The sequence below is a fragment of the Xenopus laevis genome, chromosome 7L (genome assembly GCF_017654675.1).
Source record: "Xenopus laevis strain J_2021 chromosome 7L, Xenopus_laevis_v10.1, whole genome shotgun sequence".
Classification (NCBI taxonomy): Eukaryota; Metazoa; Chordata; class Amphibia; order Anura; family Pipidae; genus Xenopus; species Xenopus laevis.
In genome coordinates, this window is record NC_054383.1 from 25700853 (window position 1) to 25725456 (window position 24604).

Below are 24604 nucleotides of genomic sequence, written 5' to 3' on the forward strand. Positions count from 1 at the left end.
TGCAAACATGGACACAACTCCCCATGTAACTGCAATTAAGTTGGAATTCTTGGAAAAAAAGCTGCATTTTTGGTCTACCTTACACCCAGGGCTGGACTTGGAGAAATGGGGGCCCTTAGCAGAGCAAAAGGACATTGGCTCAATATGAAGGATTCATGTGATAACTAGTTGCGTCAACGACCAAAAAAACCTGAAAAAAACTGAAAACTCTGAATTACAGGAAGGCTATCTCCCATAGGCTCCATTTTAATCAAATAATTATTTTATTAAATTATCTTTAATTAAATTATTTTTTCAATACTAATAATAACAACACAATCAAGATATAATCAATTCTTATTTGAGGCAAAACAATCTTAATCTCTAAGTGTAACTGTTTACATTATTTTTAGCAGACTTATTTAGATTCAAATTACAGAAAGAACCCTTATCCGGAAAAAAACCAAGCTCCCAAGCAGTCTAGAAAACAGGTACCATACCTGTTCTTGGAGTATAAATTGTGACCGCAAATAAATAGTAATTCCCATGCAAATTCCAGCTTCCTTGGCTAAAAACTGAGTATTTGGCTCTTACCGGACAGAGGGGCACTGCAGTGTTTTCCTTATAGATTCTCCCAGGTAGAGCTGAAGGTAGGAGGCCTGAAGGGAAAGGACAGGGCATTAAGTTTCACAAAACAAAGTGTTTTCACTGACTATATTCCCATTGTTTTCTCTACAGCTCAATGAGTTTGTCCAGGCTGGAGCCGGAAGTTCAAGCTGAGGTTCTGAAGAAGAGTCCAGACACCAAGATTGTGTATTTTAACAAAGGACTTTAAAAAGCAACCGAAATAAACTCATGTTGTGCAGGAATCTTGCAAGATCAATGTATTTCCTACAGATCAGTTGAACTGAAAGTATTACCAAAAAAGTAAAATTTTGTCACTATTATTTATATGTGTGCTAGCTAGTCCTCTGATTTGTATGTGTAAAGAAAATAATAGTATGTATAGTGATTGTCAGGCTTATCTTAGCCAGTGTGTTGTGCTTCATGTACTATACTGTCCTATGATCAAGAAGCATAAATAGAGGTCTAGTAGTGTATAAAATCCAGCCCAGTTTTAAAGTACAGACACACATCAGCTCGAATGATTGGCGAGGAAACCCTCGGAATTTTTGCAGTTCCTTGTGTTTTTTGCCCGCCCATCGAGCTGGAAACACTCAGGCAACTAAATGTGTGTGTGCTGTTCCCCTTAATCCTTATATCTAATTGTTTTTCCAAAGATTTTAAATAAGTTATGGCTGCACAGAGATAACATCAATAAAATCATAATTTCCTACTTAAAGGGGTGGTTCACCTTCAAGTACACTTTTCGTTTGTTATAGAATGGCTGATTCTAAGCAACTTGGACTTCATTGTTTAATTTTATAGGTTTTTAATTATTTGTCCTCTGACTCTTTTCAGCTATTTAAAGGGGTCACTGACCCTCATCTAAAAACAAATGTTCTGTAAGTCTTCAAATGTATTGTTACTTTTTATTTCTCATCTTTCTATTCAGGCCTCTCCTATTCATATTCCAGTCCTTATTAAAAAAGGTCATTTAGACCCTAGCAACCAGATTGCTGAGATTGCAAACTGGAGAGCTGCTGAATACTGAAAAACCACAAGTAATAAAAAATGAAACCCAATTGCAAATAATCTCAGAATATCACTCTCTACATCATACTAAAAGTTAATGTAAAGGTGAACAACCCATTTAACATCTCTATACCCACAGGAATAAATACCCAAAGAAATTCTCTACCTGGAAAGAGATTAAAATCTCTGTTAGAGTCTGCTTTAAAGGCGCTTGAAATGTGGTTGCTAATTATTTTCATTATCAGACAGGAGGAGTGGCTTATGGCGTAAGCGACTGACTCTGCAAAATGGGGTTGATTGCTTGAGGCCTTGGACTAATCGCTTAAAGGGGACCTGTCATCCTAAGAAATAATTCCAAATTATTTTCTATCATGTTCATTGAGTAAAATAAACTTTACTTATACTATATTTGTTTTTTAAATTTTGTTTCCTTCAGTCTTGGAATTACCTGATCACAGCAAGCAGGCAGGTGCCATTTTGTGGACACTGTTATTAAGACAAGTTGTGTATCATCCCAAAATCTTGTGTATGCACCTGAATGGGGAAACAAATGCCCATACACAGTGCCCTACATGATTATAGAGCCTTAGGAGGAAAGGGGGATGTGGAGAGAGCAGTGACATGTAGGAAGTGCTTTATGGAAAGTGAAAGTAATTTACTGCCCCGCCTCTATGCCTCAGGCATAGAGTCGGGGCAAATAATATTTGATTGACAGCTCAGATATTTAAACACCTTTATAGCATGGATGTATGCTTTAATGAAAAAAATAATTTGTGTTCCATATTTAGTTTGCAAAGGACTTTCATTGTGCAGCTTTTTAGGTGGAGGTGACAGGTCTGTTTTAATCCTCTTGGGTTGCAGGCACCAATCTTTATAAATATTATTGCTTTATAAAGTATCTTAAAAATACACCATCCACATATTCCAATGCGTTACATGCCCTTGAGCAGGGTTGCCATCAGGGCGGGTACAGAGGATACTGTAGTCAGGGGCCCATTGCAGAGTGAACCCCAAGAGGTCTAAATGTGAATTGTGGGTCATAGCGGGGGAGGAGCTTATGGGGGTAAGCTTGGTTTTAGTATGATGGGACATGGCCGGGGGCATAGTCATGAGTGTGCTGGTCTTTTTCTTTTTTTCATCTGTCCAGGAGATCAATGGGTAAATAATCAGTGGCCCCTAGAGGTGAGGTCCTTGCTTACATAATAGTATGGGGTCCCATGATTTCTGATGTGGCCTTTTCCCCCAGTGATGAAATGCAAACCTTTTGCGCCATGCCCTTACACCTCTTCTATAAAAATGCACCAGCCCTGGGTACTTTGAAGCACTTTGCCACCATATTTCTTCAGTCTTAATCATTTCTGCGTCAGACTCGGGTTGAGCACAAGTATATACTATTCTATACATGTGCCCACCTCAACCCTGCACAAGGAATACCTGGGAAAGTGAATCAAACCCCAGCCATGTATCCCCAGATCCCAGACATGTATCCCCTGACTGGGCAGTGGCTTAACTTTTTTGATCATTTGGGGGTGCCCCCCAGTGAAATAACCTTTCCCTGTACTTTAGTTACTATGCATTTTTGTGATACTCTTCCTTTCTATCCAGCTGATAAACCTTTGTATGTTGTTCTGTGTTTGGAGTCATGGTTTCTCAGTTATCCTTTCTGACTCTGTCGTGAGTGGATATCATTTTTAAGAAGAATAAAGACATTCCATTTACTAGTGGGACATTTAGGAGTAGTATTAAAGACATACTGTTATTGCATTGTTTTCCTTGACATTTCTTTCATATTAAAATAATGCTCTTTAATTTGATGCTGCATTTACTTTTCATGTACTGCCATGTGGTATTTATCTATATTAATTACTAATCAGCCTTATATTGTGACATTTCTATTCTATGTGTACTGTATATTGTGAGTGGGTCCGTAAGCTTAGTAAGTGACAGCAAGAAGATGGGGAGCTACTGGGGCATCTTTGGAGACACAGATCTTTACTGCTAAAGGGCTGTGGTTGCCTTGGGCTGGTACAGAAGTCCAAAACATAATGTATAACATTTGTAGCTACTTCTTTAGTTAGGATTTAGTTTTCATTTAACGGAAAAATAAACCCTCAAAATAAATGAATGTCAAACTGCTCAGAGCGCAATTCTAAACACTTTTGCAGTTCACATGATTATGCTGATCAGTTTGAAAAGGAAACTAAAATGTTCTGAAAGCTTTCTGTGATTATCTTAGTTAGCCAATAAAGGTATCACCACTTTGTTATTTTTTGTTTAAAAGGGGTTGCCCTTGGATACATTCTAGGAATGTATCCAAGGAATTTTAATACATAAAGAACCAACCACATTTATTTCCCTCAGTCTACAAGCTCTTAAACAACTTGTCAAAATTACACTTGCGAAATGGTCTACTTTACCTTTAACCCAAATTGGCAGGATTAATATATGCAAGATGGTATTTCTTCCAAAATTTTTATATTTCTTCCCTAATTCGCCCTGCTACATACCCAAATCAATTCTGCAAACAATAGACCTCACACAAGCCGACATTGTGTGGGCCCAGAAAACTCCCACAGTAACTAGAACAACACTTCATGCCCCTGCAACGCAACTAGGTTTAGCAATGCCTAACTGTGAATCATACTACCTAGCAACACAAGCAATACATGCCTCCAATTGGAAAACATTTGACATGGAAAACCCAACTTCTCTGCTGGAAGCTTTGTACTTCCATGTTCCATTGAATCACTACGCCATGCTCTTTACAGGCCTAAAAAATCCTTACCAATATTAATTCCATTGTTAGATGCCACTAAGAAATCATGGGACACGTTGTACAAATCAACCAACAAAGACAATTCCCTTTCACCAGACATGCCCTTGTGGCGTAATGCCTCACTAAGCAACTTTGACAAATTTACAGGAGAGGGCTTCTGGCCAAGAGCGAGAGTCAAGCAACTGCAACATATAATACAGGCGGGCAATTTTAAAAACTCTAGAGCAGTTCCAACAAACTCCGGAATTGTCAGATCTGTCGGTGTATAGCTACCTGCAACTGCAACATTTATACCACTCGCAATTTCACATTACCCCACCCAAAATACAACAATAACTGTAGAAACAGAAACTAGTATCCAAAACATATACGTATATTGCATCTCAAAAATACGACCCCAGACCCAGGGTCAAACTTTAGTGGGAAAGTATTGGAGTTCACTTAGATCCCGATGATTGGGAAGAATTAGAAGACAGTACAAGAGACAGGCTCATTCAATTTAAAATTATACACCAAACATACTTGGCACCAAAAAAACTACAACTTATTGGCCGCCTAGAGCATACCAGATGTCCCCGCTGCAATTCACCAGATGCGGATTTCATACACCTCATATGGTATTGTCCAGTTATACAGAAATTTTGGAAAAAAGTAATGCAGTTTTTTACTCTACCACAAGTATTGAACCCAGCTACCTGCCTACTGGGCGTAACGGATGCTCTGGTACCCAGAATCCACTCGAGATTATTGATGAGAGCAATTTTGTTCTATGACAGGAAAACAGTAGCCCTACACTGGATGGGACCAACACCTCCTACGCTTAAAAATGGATTAATCTCATTAATTCCCAGCTGGAACTTTATAAGTTAACGTATATTGCCAGAGGCTGTCCACAGAAGTTCGATAAAATATGGTCTCCTTGGCTGGATTCACCCCCAACGACTTAATAAGTCTACTGAGAAATGTTCTTTATATCCTTTTCATGTCTACCTTCTTCTTCCTTCCTTCTTTACTTCTTTCCTTCTTGTTGTTAATGAAAACTCAATAAAAAGTTACTATTAAAAAAAAAAAAAAAAGGTTGCCCTGTTACATTTTACTGACTAACACGGGACATCTTTACCTGCAATTAATATTAGTTTAAAAATCCCATACCTGTATATAAATACAGTTACCTGTACAGAGCTATCAGTACACATAAATAAACTGTAGGTCATGCAGACGCCTAGCCTATATAATGCTAAAGGGCAGAAATAGAGATCTAGCAAATGGACTGGATGTTTTCACGTGAATGCCAGGTTTACCTTTAGCTTTCCCTTTGCCTCTCTCTCTTGCAGGATCACCTGATACACACCGATGAAATAACCAGTGAGTCATGTGATGAATAGACCTGCATTATTCACAATGTGTAGAAATAACATCATTCCCTTATCACCATCTGGTAACATAATATTGGATTTACAGCTGATGAATTGTTCCCCGTGTTGCATAGGTTTATAACTTTCATCATTGTTATGAAGGGAGACGTGTGTATTTATATAGTGGGAACTGGATATGTTGATATTTTAATTGCTAGACTTGTTTCCCTCGTAAATTAGGATTGTACTACAGATAAATCATGTTGGCTTAAAAAGGAAAGCAACACAATGAATATATAAGAACACTGAAATCTATTCAATTCAGTGGCGTAACTACCGGGAGGCTCCCCCCCAGCAGCTCGTGCACCACTGATTCCGGACGGATTATCGCTGATTTCTGCTGGAAAATCTCGTACGGAGGGGGGCCCTGGTCCCACGCTAGGGTCCGCCCCCTCTAGTTGCGTTACTGATTCAATATAAAAATGCGGGTCATTGCAGTAGAATGTAGGTTTGGGGTTGTTTTCTCTCAAGAAAAGGCACGTGGAAGGGGACATGATTACTCTGTCATTATAGACAGAGAGTTATAGTTTTTTAGTCAGCACTCACCACTTTTCACCATTCTTTTATATAAGCCAGTGCACGTGTCCAGTGGTTCACTTTCCAACCGGTTTTCCAGAAATCCAATTTATGACACAGCACCATGCAGTAGTTCAAAAATGTAAAAAGCCTTTATTGAAGACATGGCTTCATGATCTGTTACAAACATACAATATTTCAGGCCTGTTTCCAGCCCTTCTTGACAAAGTTAGTTTGTAACAGATCATGAAGCCGGAGGGGGGGGGGTCCACGAGGGCAGCGGAGAGGGCCAGGACGCTAGCGCAGGGGGCATAATTGTGCTCTCTGTGCTAGAAGAGCCGTATTTCCAGTTTGAAAACCGGAAATTTGGATCTTAAAGTACCAGGAGCAGCATTTTTGCTGCCCCTGGTACCTAGTGGGGTGTCGTCTGAGGCAAGTTTGTCAACTCACCTCATTGGCAAAGTGCCCCTGCCTGCAGCAAGTAGATGTGCGTCCGCAATCAGCACGCGTCCAAAGCAGCGCTCTCACATCAGCGTGAAGTTTTTCTGCAGGGGGGCCCTGTGCCAGATTGGTATGTCGCTGTTACAGTCTGAAGAAGTCTCTGCCTTTTCAATGATCATTTAAAGGAGAACTAAGCTCCCTTGCTAATAAAAACCCCTACCCTCCATAGTCCCCCCTCCCTGCTCCCCCCCGCACACGGTGTTACCACAAGTAAATGCCCCTAAGCCTGTAATTATCCCTTGTTGCAGAGTCAGCACAGAGGAGCTCGCAGGTGCCATCTTCCGGTGCTATGGTAATCTTTGGCTCTTCTTTCTTCCCTTCTGCTATTTCCGTGTCTTTCGGCGAAAGTGCAGTCGTTCTGGACTGGAATATTGCTACAACTGTGCATGTGCGGATACGCCACTTACTTACTGAAGATTACTGAAGTGATGAAGATGGTCCCCGCGAGCTCAACTTTGCTGACTCTGCAACGAGGGGTAATTACCGGCTTAGGGTATTTAGTTGTGTTAACACCTGTGCGGGGGGAGAGTAGGGAGGGGGGGGACTATGGAAGGTAGGGGTTTTTATTAGAAAGGGGCAGGGCTGGATTTACATAGTGGGCGCCCCTAGGCCCGCTGCTATTCGTCGCCCCCGTTCCCTCCCTTTTATTTGCTCAAATTTTCATCATCTGGACCGGAACAATGAGGATTGGTGCATGGGAAATTTAAAAAACTATTGTATATGCTGCGCATCCCCAGTGTTTTTGAACAAATGTGGGTGTGGTTGCGCAGCATGCCGCCCCCTTAAATCCTGCCACCCTAGGCCCGGGCCTTGGTGGCCTCTCCACAAATCCGGGCCTGGAAAGGGGGTTTAGTTCTCATTTAAAGCCAAGGTACTACAGGCCTTGTGCCTTTATACAACTCATGCATCTCTCAGCTGACACTCAAAATTCTCACATTTTACATCAGGTGAACATTATATTTTATTATATACGGGTTTTAGTGAGTCGGGTAAACAGTTGCCACTGGCCTGGCTAGTACAGTGATTCTTGATGCCATTATAAATAGAGAAGAAAGATACTGTAGGAAGGCTTATGATATACAACATATATTTGGAAATAGAGGTATAAATGCATGCAGATAATAAGTACAATTCAATATAAAATCATTGCCCCATATATAAACATTCCGTTACAGAGTGCTAGAATTATCGTCTAGCTCTGATGGCTGATATCTCTGCCTCCCAAGAGGTTTTGCAGCAGGTGCGTTCGTTGCAGCATTGATCTCTGTGGCTGAGAAGTGACTCGCCACATTTGGTTAAGTCAAACATCTCACCAAATTAACGATTCATTTTCATAACCTCCTTGAGAGTAACAATCTGTCCTTCCCACAAGAGGGCACTGTGCTACAAATGAAAGATTCTAACTATAATCTGGCTAATTTAATACTTGCTCTGTGTAAGATAAATTCGGAGTGATCTGTCTTTCTGCTCCGTCTGTCTCTGTCATCATTATGCCAATGAATAGCAATTTGTCCTTATTTAAACAGCAATTGTATCTCTGCAGGTTTTGAGCCCACAGGTGTTCAGTCCTTCTGGTGGCGTCTGGTGCTTTAGATTGAATTCCACTGCACAGTATTTCTGGTGAGCTAAGAGTTTCATGTGCAACAGAACATATCTGAAATACTTACATGTGTGGGATCTACTGGTTCCTCAAAAAATGACCCTACAGTATGTGAATGTGATATGGACCTTAGATTGTAGGCAGGGATTGATGTGAATGATATAGAATCCCAGATACCATTTCCTGGTGGTTGCACCATGTCCTAATGCAACTAATAAGCATTTAAACATGAAAAAAAACAGTAGCATAATTTAGGGATGCATCATGTCCCGGATTCGGCATATCAGAGCAATTATGACCAGGTCGAATCCAAGAGCCTGGCTGAACAGAATCAGAATCCTATAGAACTGAAAAAATCAGTTTAGGCACGTGTGATTTAGTTATGTACTGAATCCCAGATTTTGGTGTGTATTTGGTTTAATCCAAGCAATTTTTATCAGGATTCAGCAGAGTCGGGCCAGGCTGGCTGGCCACCCTAGGCAGACCAGCTAGCCGATCGCCCACCATCCCTTTCTCGCTGGTAGCTGCATTTGCGAGCATGCTCAGTAGTGGCATTCGGGCGCGCTTTCTTGGTAGTGCCATTTGTGCACACATGTGCAGTAGAGGCGTTCGTGTGCGCATGCACGTAGAGGCGTTTGTGCACGCATGCGTGTAGAGTTGCAGTACCGGTGTTCGCTCACAGGTCTAGTGCCAGGTCCAGTATAGGGAGTAGGCAGAGGGAGCTGCCTAGCGCCCCACAATTGTTGCACCCTAGGCAGCTGCCTCTTCTGCCTACCCCTAGTTCTGGCCCTGGGATTCAGATTCCGCCGAATCCAAGAGCCTGGCTGAACAGAATCCTATAGAACAGGGGGAGAAAACGGGCAGTTTAGGTGTGTGCAATTTAGGTATGAACCGAATCCAATATTTGGTTAAATCTGAGCAATTTTTATCAGGATTCAGATTTGGCCGAATCCATGAGCCTGGCCAAATCCAAATACTATAGAACTAAAAAAAATTGGCCAGTTTAGGTGCGTGCAAGTTAGGTATTCACAGATCCCATATTTGGTTCGGGATTTGGTCAAATGCAAGCAATTTTATCAGTATCCAGTTTCGGCCAAATTCATGAGCCTGGTCCGAACAGAATCTGAATCCTATAGAACTGGAAAAAAATGGGCAGGCACCCATGTACCCCCCCCCCCCCGAGTAAGACATGGAAAGAATAAATATTCGCTTACCCCTATTGTTACATGCCTGTGTGCGGTGCAAGTGAATACCAAGAAGAAGCCAGGATATAAACTGACATCATTATTTTATCTCTAGGACACACAGCAAACGTCTGTATATATTATTCAAGGGAAGTAGATTTTCATTATGGTCTATACAAATCAAGTGAGAAACCATTTATTGAATTGTTCTAAGGCCAAAACACATTTTGCTGCCGACTTAAAAGGCTTTTTATTGACCGTGTTTGTATTTGATGTTTATATTATACTCGGAAATTCAACCCATTGTTCAACGGTATGTTCTTTTGTTTAAACTGGGACCTGTTAACAATAAAGGGATAGATAGAAATTGGAGGGTTATATACTTATCCTGAGTTGGGGAGCAACGCAAGCATGAAAAATGTTCCTGGGTGGTGTCAAATACGGGCTGTGATTGGCTATTGGTAGCCCCTATGTGGATTGACAGCCTACAGGATGCTCTGTTTGGTAGTACATCTGGTTTTTATGCAACCAAAACTTGCCTCCAAGCCTGGACAAAAATAAACACCTGCCTTGAGGCCACTGGGAGCAACATCCAAGGAATTGATGAGCAACATGTTGCCGACGAGCCGCTGGTTGGGGATCACTGCTCAAGAAGGACAAGGAAGCAAAGCTGTGATCTACCTTGAAAAATTCCTTTTGATTTTGTATTTCCTGCATGTTCTGTCTTCTATATTTCTTCTAGTCCAACTTACCCCATGCAATAAGCTGACTATGCAATATCCATGCTGAGTTATATGCCAGTTAGGTTTCCATTCTGGGGGATGATGAGCAAATAAAGAGCAATACTCACAGAACAAAGCTGAAAACGACTGAATTAGATTAGTTTGTTTTATGAAACATTAATTCTGTTCCATATTTATGGGTATTTGTATAACCCTGCAAATGCTCGCCTTCCAGTGTGACACATTCCTATAAAGAATTGTGAAACCACCTACCTAGGCTTTTCTGGAATTTGCCATAATTCACAATAAATCCCAATTACACCTTGACATTTTTGCTACTAAAAAGGTATCTGTCTGATTGACCATGCCCTGCTATTCCCAAAGTCTATTTTTAAGATTTTATCAACTCTGTAAGAAGTGCAGACAAGTGAAAACACGTTTATTATGTAACTACAATAAACATTTATATGGTAGCTTCTGGCTTTTTACTGCAATATTTTATAAAGCTTCCTGAATACTGAGCTTCAAAGAAAGGCTCTATCAAAAGAGTCACAGACTGATTTTATTTGGCGGATTCTTTCAGCCATAACAGCTAAATGACCGATGGTTTGCCAAATGTAACTAGATTTTGTTAAGAGATTTACTAGCTGTTCTCTTCTACCAGGACAATTGCTGGGAAAATGACTTCTCATAGACAATTTCATCTGCATTCCTTCATGACTATATCAGAGCTCAAAACATGGCAATACAACCCTGTTCCAATACCACTGCTTGTGGGCCTTACTTTTAGAGCTCATATATGAAACACGTGTAAAGTTTACTAATAAGATTCAGGGTCAGACTGGGCCGGCAGGACATCGGGATACACCCGATGGGCCCCCGCCTCCAGTGGGCCCCACCGGCCCAGATCCACACCCTGGTTTTCTTCCTCGCGGCAAAATAAAGCAGAAAAAAAGTATGCGAGCTGGCTGGCATGCATGCGCTGAGGTGCATGCGTGAGTGTGCGCTTGCGCACATACTCGTCGGTGGATTGCCGGACAGGAACAGCTGAGGCAGCATCCCTCATGGTCCGGTCGAAGGGGCCCTGAGGCAGAAGCCCCGGTGGGCCCCAGGCCCCCCAGTCCAACCCTGATCAGATTCATATTTTTCCCTAGAATTCCAATATTTTAGCAGATGCCCACTAAATTGTATCTGTAGTGCAGAGGCATAACAATGGTGTCCCGGGCCCTCCCCCCAAAAAGGGGCCCAGTGCACACCTACCTGGCCTTCACTCTATATTCTGAAACAATAAGAAATTGGGTTTAACTTTTTTTTTTATTTGTGGTTTTTGAGTTATTTAGCTTTTTATTCAGCAGCGCACCAGTTTGACATTTCTGCAGTCTGGTTGCTAGTTCCAAATTACCCTAGCAACCATGCATTGAAGTGAATAAGAGAGTGGGATATGAATAGGAGAGGGACTGACTAGAAAGATGAGTAATAAAAAGTAGCAATAACAATAAATGTCAGAACCGTAACTAGAGGGGGCGGGCCCTGGCCCGCTCGCACCAACCGCTCCCCCGGTAGTTCCGCCACTGATAAATGTGTAGCCCTACAAAGCATTTGCTTTTACATGGGGTCAATGACCCCCTTTGAAAGCTGGAAAGAGTCAGAAGAAGAAGATAAATAATTCATAAACTATAAATAATAATAAAATAAGGACAATTGTAAAATTGCTTACTATTAGCCATGCTATAACATACTAAAAGTTAACATAAAGGTGAACCACCCCTTTCACTAGAACGTCAATGTCATGGAGCTGTTCAGTTACACGTATCTGCTCAAAGTCATTTTGTGATGCCACCAGTCTACAAGTCTCCGGCCATTTAAAAGATTTCCAGCTGTTCTGCTTTATTACATTTGATGGGGCTGATGAAATTGTCATTGAATGATATAAACAATGCTGTATCGAAGTGAACAAAATCCCATTACATTAGGCCAAGCATATGACTATCGATTTTAATTGAATGGCCTAGTGGTCCGATAGCCATTTTAAACGTGTCAGTGTCATGCGATGTGACAGGGCTGAGATGAAATGTCACGGGAGTGTCAAGCACTTATTTAAATGTCATCAGGGTAGCAACTGCTGCAAAAGAAATTACGAATTAAAGGTCACGAGATGTAATATTTACTGGAAGCTGCTGAAGTAATCAGTTCTCTCCCCAGGTGTTGCCTGTTGCCTTCTTCAGATAATATCAAGCGGGGCTCATGTCTCAGTGTGAGAGCTTGGCCCTGCCAAAATTGGAAAGGCAACTATGTTTATTAAATATTTTCCATTCCTTCAAAATATTAGGCAGAGCAAAAACCAAATTCTCAGTCTACATTGTGATTAGTTGTCTGTTAATTCCCTAGCAGTCACTTTTCATCATGGAAGTTAATTAGTGATCAGAGGATCATCTCAAGACAGGACATTGATTTGTAAAGGTAGTCTTATGATTGTGGATACTATATATGTCTGTGTATTCTAGTCTGTTCTGTTTAATGCAAGTTTCAGAAAACATAGTGAAAGCAACATTACATAATTTGTGAACGGGAAGCAAACTCAAATCAATACTCCATGCCTACATGGTCCCATCACCTTTGGCTCCAGGGTCGGAACTAGGGATAGGCAGAAGAGGCAGCTGTCTAGGGCGCAATAATAGGGCAGTGCTGGGCAGCTACCTCTAAAATTGTCTTCTGTATACCCCTAGTCTGCACCTCTCAGTCTTCCCCTTCCCTCCTGACATCCTCCCCTCCGTCGATGTCCCTCCCTCCCTCGCTCCCTCCCCACCCTCGCTCCCTCCCTCTCCCCGCCCTCGCTCCCTCCCTCTCCCCGCCCTCCCCTCCATCTCTCTTCCCTTCATCCCTCTCCCCGCCCTCCCCTCCATCTCTCTCCCCTTCGTACCTCTGTCGCTCACCCCTCCCCTCCATCCCTCTGTCGCTCACCCCTCCCCCCCATCCCTCTTTCGCTCACCCTTCCCTCCATCGCTGCTCTCCCCTCTCCATCTCGCGTGCACGCGCACGTGCACAAGGGGACAGGGCTTGCAGGCCAGGTTGCCTAGGGTGCCTGGCTGGCCCCTGTTTTGCTCACTTGTAACTGAAGGCCAGAATAAATCAATTATGAAACAATAATGACTGTGAGGTTTTCTCTGGGGCTTTCATTTTTACCAAAGGGTCCTAATACCCTCATCATAAATTATATTTCGCATGAGACACTTTTAATACATTTTTAGAGCAATGACACACAGGGCAATGCACAATGTTTTTCTGCCTGGGTTATTTCCAGCGTTAAATGGCACATTTTTCAACTGATAATCATCTGACCTGTAATTCACCAGGGTCCAGGTGATTAAAGGGTACATGTCACCTTAATTGACTCTATTGGGGGATCGAAACAGGATACCCCGCAGGATAACCAAACAAAGCAACTAAACGGTGAGCTGCAGCCCATCTTTATACATGTCACCTTAAGAAATAATTCCAAATCCTATTTTATGATGTTAGTCAAGCAAAATAAACTTGCACTATATTTTTTAGTCTTGGAATTCCCAATCACAACAAGCAGACAAAAGCCATTTTGGCAACACTGTTATTAAAGGAGAACTAAACCCTAAAAATGAATATGACTAAAAATTCCATATTTTATATAATGAACAAATTGCACCAGCCTAAAGTTTCAGCTTCTTAATAGCACAACTTCAAACTTGTCACAGGGGGTCACCATCTTGGAAAGTGTTGTGACACTCACATGCTCAGTGGGCTTTGAGCTGCTGTTGCTAAGCTTAGGGGTTGTCACAAATTATCAAAAAAAAAATTAGTCTGGCCTGTTATATAAGCTAATGCTACAAGGCTGATTATTAAATTCTGATGCTAGTTGCACTGGTTTCTGTGCTGTCATGTGGTAATTATCTGTATTAATTACTAATCAGCCTTATATTGCGACATTTCTATTCTATGTGTACTGTATATTGTGAGTGGGTCCCTAAGCTCAGTAAGTGACAGCAGCACAGAGCATGTGCAGTGAATCAGCAGAACAAAAGATGGGGAGCTACTGGGGCATCTTTGGAGACACAGATCTTTACTACTAAAGGGCTGTGGTTGCCTTGGGCTGGTACAGAAGCCCAAAACATAATGTACAACATTTCTAGCTACTTCTTTAGTTAAGCTTTAGTTCTCCTTTAAAGCAAGCTTTGCATCATGTCAAAATCCTGTTTATGTGCCAGAATGGGGTACCTGATGCCCATGCTCTGGTTACACAACTAGATGGTGAGGAGGGAGTGGGAATGTGGGGAGTGCAGTAGTGTTGGACTGGCTCACCGGTATACCAGGAAAACTCCCGGTGGGCCCAGGTGTCAGTGGGCCCTCATGCTGCTTTGGAATAATTCACGGTCATTCTTTATTTCTATGAGAACAGAGGCTAAATAGATGGAATAATAGATTTTAGTATTATATTATGTATATTTGGGTGGGCCCCTGGTGTCCCAGTCTGACACTGGAGTGCAGTGGCAGACTGGCTGTGGCATTGAGGAGATGCAGACAATATATGATTGACAGCTGAGACTTTTAAATAGTGGACAGCTGAGACTTTTAAAGTTTAGAACAGGTATGGAAGTTTTAATTAAAAAAAAAATAATTCCTGTTGAAGGTCCAAGCTTTGGTCAGCATCTTCCTTAGGTCACGGAACAAGTAAAGATATAGGAAAATATTTGTTTATCAGTCGTTTGGCAATAGTTTAAAGAAAGGATATGAAGGACAGAAAATAAATATTTATCCCAAATCTTATCATAAATCTTCAAGCTAGGCTTTCAGGAGTAACTATGAGAGCAAATGGCCATTCTCCGCAATTCTCACCCTATCTGGTCTTCAGGTTGATCCCATTGCCACTATAATCATCTTACGGGAGCTAACATTACGTTTGGTCTGTGTGACATGGGCACTGTTCATCAGGAGTGTGCAAGAGTAAACCCAACCCACTACTCTTTCCAGCAACCCAAAGAAAAAGAAGAGAAAGCTACAAACAGAAGTTTTAGGACTACACCAAACTAATGTAAACTTTTAAAGGGGTGGTTCACTTTTAAGTTGAAGCACCAGTAACATCAAAAAATGTTTTTTTAAAAATTCATTAGAATACATTGAAAAAAAAAACCCAGCAAGACAAATTAAACTTTAAAAGCACAAAAATGAAATGCTCTGTAATGTATTGTTATTGTTACCGTTTGTTACTCATAATTCTATTCAGGGCCTCTCCTATTTATATGCCAGTATCTTATTCAAATCAATGCATGGTTGCTATGGTAATTGGGACCCTATCAACCAGATTGCCGATATTGCAAACTGGAGAGCTGTTGAATAAAAAGCTAAATAACTCAAAAACCACAAATATTAAAAAATGAAAACCAGATGCAAATTGTCTCGGGATATCCCTTTTACTAAATCATAGTAAAACAAATTTAAAGGTGACCAACCCCTTTAGATAAAACTATCCGCTATATCTGCAGTTTTGCATCCGAATTCCAATGTTGTTGTCAGGGTAGAGGGTACCAGTATCATTTTAAGGCAAAAATGATTTAAAGATTTAATAATTCCTTCAATTGTGGACCCAGGGTAGCCATATTTTAGGAAAAAAATATAGTCTTTTCCAGATGTTTTATTGTTATTTCCTATTAATAATATTTGGATCAAGTTTGTCAGCTGGGCTGGTTATATAGTGGGCAGGTGGCAACTCTATATTGATCCCCTGCTTTCAGCTGCATCTAGAATGAACTTCACGTATTCTTTATGTCAAAACTGTAAAACAGAGTTAATGGACCATGTGTGCATGGACTAAATGCATTCCATTCCCAGGTATTTTTATGATCCTAGTGGTGAATGGAAAGCATTTAAACCATGTGTGTTGAGTATTGGCACCTTTGCTGCCCAGCAGTATGATGTAACAAATGGCATGTTTGATCTGTTCTTTTTGTGAGCATAATAAAAACAGCCTCTCCTTTGGTTAACCTTTGTATGTCACTTGGGGGCGGGGGGAGAATAATAAAAATGATCAGATTACCATTTTTTTTTCACAAGCAAAGCCATAGCTTATAGAATAGGGAAAAAGTCATGCAACAGTAATATATTTATAGCAATTTTTCATCTCCCATTGTATATTTTTTATAGCAGAACAGAAAAGGAATCTTTATTTTCCCTTTAAATGGGATGAACAGATCTCCCTTTAAAGGAGAACTAAACCCTAAAAGTGAATGTGGCTAAAAATGTCATGTTTTATATACTGAACTTATTGCACCAGCCTAAAGTTTCAGCTTGTCAGTAGCAGCTATGATCCAGGACTTCAAACTTGTCACAGGGGGTCACCATGTTGGAAAGTGTCTGTGACACTCACATGCTCAGTGGGCTCTGAGCAGCTGTTGAGAAGCTAAGCTTAGGGGTCGTCACTAATTATCCAGCAGAAAATGAGGTTGGTCTGTAATATAAGCTGATGCTACAGGGCTGATTATTAAATTCTGATGCTAATTGCACTGGTTTCTGTGCTGCCATGTAGTAATTATCCATATTAATTACTAATCAGCCTTATATTGTGACATTTCTATTCTATGTGTACTGTATATTTCGAGTGGTTCCTAAACTCAGTAACTGACAGCATCATGTTGCATGCGCAGTGAATCAGTAGAAAAGAAGATGGGGAGCTACTGGGGCATCTTTGGTGACACAGATCTTTACTGCTAAAGGGATTTGGTTGCCGTGGGCTGGTACAGAAGCCCAACACATAATGTACAACATTTCTAGCTACTTCTTTAGTTTAACTATCCTTGGCCTTAAACTGAGTGCACTGAAAAGTAATCTTTTAATATCTTTGTAATACCTGTTACTTATAAATACCAATTAAATTAGGGAACCCCAACCTTTTGAACCCGTGAGCAACATTCAGAAGTAAAGGGAGTTGGGGAGCAACACAAGCATGAAAAATGTTCTTGGGGTGCCAAATAAGGTCTGCGATTGGCCATTTGTTAGCCCCTATGTGGATTGTCAACCTACATTGAGGCTCTGTTTGGCAGTACTCGTGGTTTTTTTGCAACCAAAACTTTACTCCAAGCCTGAAATTTAAAAATAAGCACCTGCTTTGAGCCAACTGGGAACAACATCCAAGGGGTTGGAGAGCAACATGTTGCTCACGAGCTACTGGTTGGGGATCATTGTTATTAAATAAAAACTGTTGTTAAAATAATATGGGTTTCCTTATGCTAGAAACAAAGGTGCAATATGAGTAAAAAAGTGTGTTTTGGGAAAAATGATTTTATGATAATGTTTGATGTGAATTGTTGATGTACAGTTAATAGTTCTTATGTGTTCCACGCTATCGTTCTTCTCTTGCATCAAGGCTGGAATTCTAGACCATCATCTTGGAATTTTGGGACAAAATGCCTGCATTCTGGGAAAACCACAACTGATGAAGTGCCCAGTTTTAGGGCATGAAACGCGTTATAATTATACTCCCTCTGATGAAATCTTCACAAGCGTTTGAATAAAGCCGTAAATTTGATGTTACAAGTGCCAAACTCCTGAGCAATCTTTGATCAGCGCTCCGCAGCATATCAGTTGATTCTTGTGGGAAAACCAACATGGCATTTGCATAAATGCCCAGTTAATGGTCAACAATATACGGTGTCACTATTTTTCTTTAAAGCAGGGCTGTCTCGCTATATCCCTCCAGCTGTATCTCCATCCTGGGTGCTCTGGTATGCTGGGAATTGTGGTTCAGCAACTAATAAAGGAATGAGCGCTAGACAGGGCCACCATCAGAAATCGCAGGGCCCCATACGAAAAAATTTTCTGGGCCCCCTGGGCTGCGCCCACTACAAGCCGCACCTGCAGGTCCGCCCTCCCCACCCCACAGGTCCACCACACACTAAAAAAAACAAACATTGGTGGCTATGGTTCCCACATGTTAATAAAAAAATATTGGTGGTCAAGGCTCCCCCCATTGAAAAAAACATTTGTGGTCAGAGCCCCCCATTAAAAAATATTTGTGGCTAGGACCCCACATGGGAAAAAAAAAATGGTGGCTGGGGCACCCCCACGTTATAAGAAAATTGGTGGCCAGGGCCCCCCTTAAATGTCCATGATGTCCATGTAAAAAAACTTGTACCCCCAGAAGTTTAAAATAAATTTTGTGCCCAGGGCCCCACCACACAACAGGGACCACAAAGTGTTATCTTTAGGGGGGCCCTGCCATGTTACACTTACTTCATTAGTGTGGTCCACCAGCTGTCAGTGAGCTGCCAACTACAGAAGGGAGGAGGGGAGCACAGGTGGCTGCATCTTCTTCCAGTGACAACATTTTCTTCCCTTATTGGTCACAGAATTTAAAGTCCTGGTAAAGCTACATGGTGATTGGATGAGAAGTTCAAACCTCAGCTATCCAATCCCTGAGCAGCTCAACCAGGACTTAAACTCAGTGACCAATAAGGGGAAGTAATGGACAGCAGATACCTCCCCTTGTGCTCCCACCCTGCCTTCCCGAAGTCAGCAGCTCTCAGAAAGCAGGGGGGCCTGGCTAATCAAGAAAGTGCGACATGGCAGGGCCCCCCTTACCCTCGGGCCCCCTACAACTCTCCCCCCTGTCCCCCCCTGATGGCTGTCCTGGCGCTAGATATATAGTGAATAAAGTACCCCCTCTTGTAAAATATAAGGATATTATAAGTTACCAAGGAGTTTCATGACCAAATAAAAACACGAGGCCGAAGGCCGAGTGTTTTTATACAGGTCATGGAACTCCGAGGTAACTTCTAATATCCTTATATTTTGCAACTGGGGGTACTTTATTTATTATAATACACAAATTTAAGTGAGTCATGTGACAGAAATGACATCAGAACTCACCGTTTATAACTGATGACATCAGAACTCACCGTTTATAAGGATATAATTTACAGGATATTCATGGCTTTTGTGTATTATAAGAATATATTCAATAGCGGCACTCACCCAGAGTACCCCTGTTGGTACAGATCACAGGGTGGCCAAGTCCACCTTCAGAAAATATGTACTGTACAATAGACAGCACCCCAATAGCTTGTTCAAAGACCAGGTGGTCTGCTTTCTGGATCATAATCCAAAACTGCAGTATCTGCAGTCACTCCAGGACAATTTGTGAAGGAAGTCTGGGTGAGTCTGTGCTCAACTGTTGTGAACAACAACGTTTCTGGGTCATAGCCAACGTCCAATTAAACACTTTTTAAGAAGATTTTGGGCCTTTTTGCGGCCTATTGTACGTATTGCTAAACTACAAGTATTCAAATTCTGAGAGTTGCAGCTCAACAACATGGGGAGGGCTGCAGGGTGCATGGATTAGGAATGGGTTTAAAATGAAGATCAGTGCAATTAGAAACAATGCTACTGCATCATCAGGCAAACATTTTTGCAGTTTTACATAGAATCTCTCAATTAGGTACAAGGCAATGTGAACACCCCAGCTATAAACCTTCAGATGATTAAAATAGTAAGAAAGACCCAGTGTGAAATAAAGCCTAGCCGCAGATATGTTCCCTGCCATAAATCACAATATTTTTAATCACATGCTAAGCAAGGATAACTTAACAAATCATTTATCAAGCAAGTGACAGCCTCATCCCAGTCACAGCTCAGGCAGCCAATAGCTTATTGCATTATCCCTGCAATGATGTAGTGCATCAATTTATCCAAACTTCCGAGAGTGATTGGATATTGCTTAGAACCCGAATCCCAACAGTTTGGGAAATTAAGCCTTTATGAAAAAATGTAGCAGAAATGGCAAGGTTATGATTTTTAAATCCAATTTGTCTTCTGTAAATCTGCTGATAAAAAGGCAAATGTGAACATCAAGTAATTGCTGAAGGCCAACGGAAACCTTTGTGTATTTGCATTTACATATAAGGAGACGATTGTGTCCAACCACTTGGCAGAAGAAGTTAGAATTAATTGAACCTTTACAGGAACGGATAATGTGCTAAATGGATATGTGTCTGAACTGTTTTGATTTTTTTATTATAATCAAAATTACTCAGAACATCATCAATGCCAGATTTCCATCCATTGCTACCTTAGACTCTGTTCCCCTTACCCACCCTCTCTCTGATTCAACTGGGAAGTGTTCTGATCACATGAGAGAGCAGTACCCAATCTCTCACTTCTGCCACTGGATTTTACAGCAAGAATCCAGTATCAGACCAAGGGGTTTAAAAAATCTTTTAAAATTTTTATTCTATATAGGCATCTACGTTCCCTGCAGAACTGCTTGCCCTTTTGCATGGCCCTCTGGTGCATATATAGAATCCCGTGTAAGAACTATGCCCATTGTATTCAATTGGTATCTGTATATTGTATTATATATCCACAATTCTTTCCAAACCAAATCAGAATTATCTGTCTACTGTCCTATTGAATTTCAGCAGAACCCAGAAGGGAGCAGTTAATTACTTTATTTACCTTGGTCTGATGTTATTCTTCTAAAGTGGCCCACCTTGATTCCTAGATAGCTCATCTGGTTTCTAGACATCAGTAAAGCTGATAAAGGGCTATAAAAAAAGAAGTAATTGGTGTCAGAAAAAGAAACCAAACAGGGGAGATCATCTTCATGCAAAGAAGGCAGTTCCATGTTTAACTTGGAAGTGATTGTTGTGAAGGACACACGTTTATTCACTTGATGATTTCACATGTAACAAAATATGAGTAAGGGATTAAGAACCTGTGATACCCTCATCATTAAGGTGCAGTGAAAGGCAAGTTCAGGCACAAAGCCTGGTAGCTTTTGTTTAGTGAATAAACGTTCTCGTCATAATAACTCCAACAAAAGTCCTAAGGCAAAAGGGTAGGTCCCGTAATGGGCCAATTTAAGGGATTACACAGTGTACTAATAGGCAAGTCTGTATCAGTTCTTGTTAAATGCATTTTCAGGCATGTAATAACCATAACACATGATCCCCAGCTAACTGAACATTTCAGCTACCCCGCTGACATTAGTAGGAAAGTGTAGTGAGAAGGGAGAATTTGGCTCTTCTGCTCAATGACTTTGTAGATAACAAACTCCAAAGAGAAAACAAATTGAGAGTAATTTGTGTTTAACAAGGTGGTCTTTCAGGCCATATCTAGGGGTAGGCAGCCAAAGTTTGGCTTTCTGTAAATCTGGCTGTCAGCTGAGGGAGTGGCTGGATTTGCTCTCGATAGTGACAAGCTCCTCACTTGTTGGGGTGTGACTGAGGGCAGGGCTTGCTCGAGGTGCACTTGCCATTTGCCCGGCTCCGAGCCCTATTATCATCATTTACCTGATATATACAATAGTAATACTGAATCTTCACCATTACTATTGCTTATTAATAGTCCTCTTTGACTCAATTCCATTTCATTGCAATACAGATTATGGATAGCACCATCATCATTATCATGCAACTGTCACATGGGCACATATGGGAACAGGCAAAAAGAACACAATGTTCTACACCTGTCTCTCATCCCCTATGTATTCCCTTACTACATAGTATGTAATAAGATAATGCTGATAGAGCGTAAAGTATTGGGTGTTCCCTCAAGAAATACATGTTTAATAAGCCAATTAAAACAAGTTACAGTCTATGGGGCAGATTTACTAAAGGGCGAAGTGGTTAATGCTAGCGACTTTTCGCCAGCGTTGCCATCCGCAGGGACATCACCAATTTACTAACGAACACAGGCGCCAATTTGCTAGCGAAAGAGAAAATTTCCCCCCTCCATTTTCTAACATATGGAACATAAACTATACAGTGGGCTCATGCGTAAAGGTGGCCATACACGGATAGATCCGCTCGTTTGGCGATGTCGCCAAACGAGCGGATCTCCCTCCGATATGCCCACCTTGAGGTGGGCAATATTGGGCTGATCCGATCGTGGGCCCTAGGGCCCAACGATCGGATCCTAGCGTTCGCCAAACGGGCGGTCGGATCGCGGGACCGCATCAACGAACAGATGCGGCCGCGATCCGACGGGATTTTTAATCCCATCCGATCGAGATCTGGCCGACTTTTGGCCAGATCTCGATCGGGGAAGCCCGTCGGGGGCCCCCATACACGGGCCAATAAACTGCCGACTCGGTCTGTCGGCAGCTTTTATCGGCCCGTGTATGGCCACCTTAAGGCATTATAACAACTCTATTGTCTTTATTAAGGTTCCCTGGACATGTGTAATTAACAGTGGAAATGTAATGTATTTGTTGCAACATATAACATAAAGATGTCCATTCAACTTTAAATTTCCCAGCGTATGCTAAAAACCTGATCGCAAGACCTATAGGCAGAAATGAACGCTAGCGCATCTTCACTTTGAATTGCTCACATTGCTGAAGTAAAGCTAACGAAAAGTCTCCAGCACTCATTGCCCGCAATGAAACTCCGCATTTTAGTGAATTAGCGCTGTCTTAGCAAATTTTCCCCTGGCGAAGTGTGGCGATGGGTGCGAATCGGTCACTGGCGACTTTACACCGGTTAGTGAATCTGCCCCCAAGTTACATTTGAACCACTAATTCCAGGGTCCCCCACTCAATAGGCGTGGTTGTGGCCGTAAATGAGACCTGGCTACCTGGTTGTCATGCAACAACAGGTTACATCATGTGACATTGTATTGCACTACATTAAAAATTTTACTTGCGCCCAGGGTGGCCATACACAAAGTCCAGAGCAACCAAAGTCTAGACATGGAGTAAGGGGCCCACTGGGTTTTTTTCCGGTGTCCCACCAGCATAGTCTGACCTGGCTTTTAATAACCTGACATCTGAGTATTATTTAGTTACAGGTCCGCTACCCCTATTGACACACTCTGCAATGGGCACCCTGGAATTACTTTTGCCTTTAGGGTGGTGCTACCTCCATGATTACCCTGCACCAATTGACACTTGCACTCAATTCAACTGACAGACTGGGTGACTGCAACTTTTATTACTGCAAAAAAGTTCAAGTGAAGGAGCGTTTTTCGATGCAAGTACCTCTAACAAATAGTGTCAATTCGCTCACTGATTGTGTCCGTATTTACACAACCACTGTCATGAATGAGCTTTTATCTGTGACAAGGTGAATGTCCCCCTGAATACAATAACATAGAAGCTGACCTTGAGAGAAACCATTATACCTTGTTGTAGCTGGGGGAAATGTATACTGTTCATGTTAAAGAGCCATATAGTTATTACAGATGTGTTTTTATTCACCTTCCTGTGGATGGATATAGATGAGATCAGTGTAACATTGAACTTAATGGATTTATATCTTCATTCAGCCTCAGCTACTATGTTACCGCATATGAGAGGATATGATATGGTTTAATGGATAGGAATGTGAGCTCTAAACAGACGCAGTAAAGCTTTTATCGCCTCCTTTTCACCTGTCCAATTGGAGACAGATGTGCCATCTTACTCTATGTGCTGCTGCCTCTATAAAGAGGTCCCTTGATGATCTATTCAAAGTACATCATAAAGTACAATCATTCTGCATTTCTCCAGAATCAATACAATTACTTGAACTTTGCCCCATAGCATACGTAAGCCAGGCATTTAGTCAACGGCACAAATATATAATGTTTCTATCTGCTGCCGAGCCATAGCAAAAGGAAAACCCTCAATCATTGAGCTGAACAAGGATCTGAATGGAAGGCATTGCCGTAGAGTGGAATGATGAAAGATTGGGAAAAAGCCTCACCTTATTCATTGCTATGTCTATGCAAGCCAAGCTCCGAGAAGATGATACTCAAACAGGATTACTGTTGTTATATTTACAAGTGTTGGGCTTTACTGGCAAGAGATAGAAGCAATGGGTTCGGCCAATTCCCATTCTAACGTGTCACTCACGTGGGATGTCTGTGATACCACCCTCTTTTCAGAAGTACAGTGTATGGATTAAATCTGATCGCGGAGGCGCCAAGAATCCTATTCTCAAATCAGTTCGATTCAGTAAATCTTACAAGATAGGACGTGAGGATGGATTAGAAACAATGCCCCAGAGGGGGTATCAAATTCTTTTCTACTAAATATTTATTTTTTCCAATACAGATTTCCTTAGGGCTAGGATTTTAGCTATTCACCTCTCCATTCAAAGTGAGGGTTAGTATTCCTTTCTAACATTTATTATGGCATATACATTAAGAATTGTTATTTAGTAAATAACTTGTTAACGATTGTGAAAACTGTTACAAATGTAAGAGAATAGAGAATAGAGAATAGTTGGCAGAAGATGGGGTTTGGGTTTAGCATTACTCTTTTTAAGGAGGTT

The 24604-nt window shown here is 41.4% G+C and overlaps 1 protein-coding gene and 1 long non-coding RNA gene across 3 annotated transcripts in view; one reads left to right on the forward strand and one right to left on the reverse strand.

Annotated features, from left to right (window-relative positions):
- Window positions 1-2035, forward strand: part of sfxn3.L (sideroflexin 3 L homeolog) — an 18476-nt gene extending 16441 nt beyond the window's left edge. Inside the window, exon 11 of one of the 2 annotated variants that reach the window (XM_018224302.2) lies at window positions 718-1316. In XM_018224302.2, coding sequence (XP_018079791.1) covers window positions 718-814 — 97 coding nt within the window. In that variant the 3' untranslated portion in view covers window positions 815-1316. 2 annotated transcript variants of the gene reach the window in all.
- On the reverse strand, window positions 379-24129 carry LOC121395358. Its single transcript, XR_005962424.1, has 3 exons — window positions 24035-24129; window positions 20805-20893; window positions 379-638 (listed from the first exon to the last, which is right to left on the reverse strand). It is a non-coding gene; the product is annotated as an uncharacterized LOC121395358 (long non-coding RNA).
- Window positions 24130-24604: the final 475 nt, after the last annotated feature.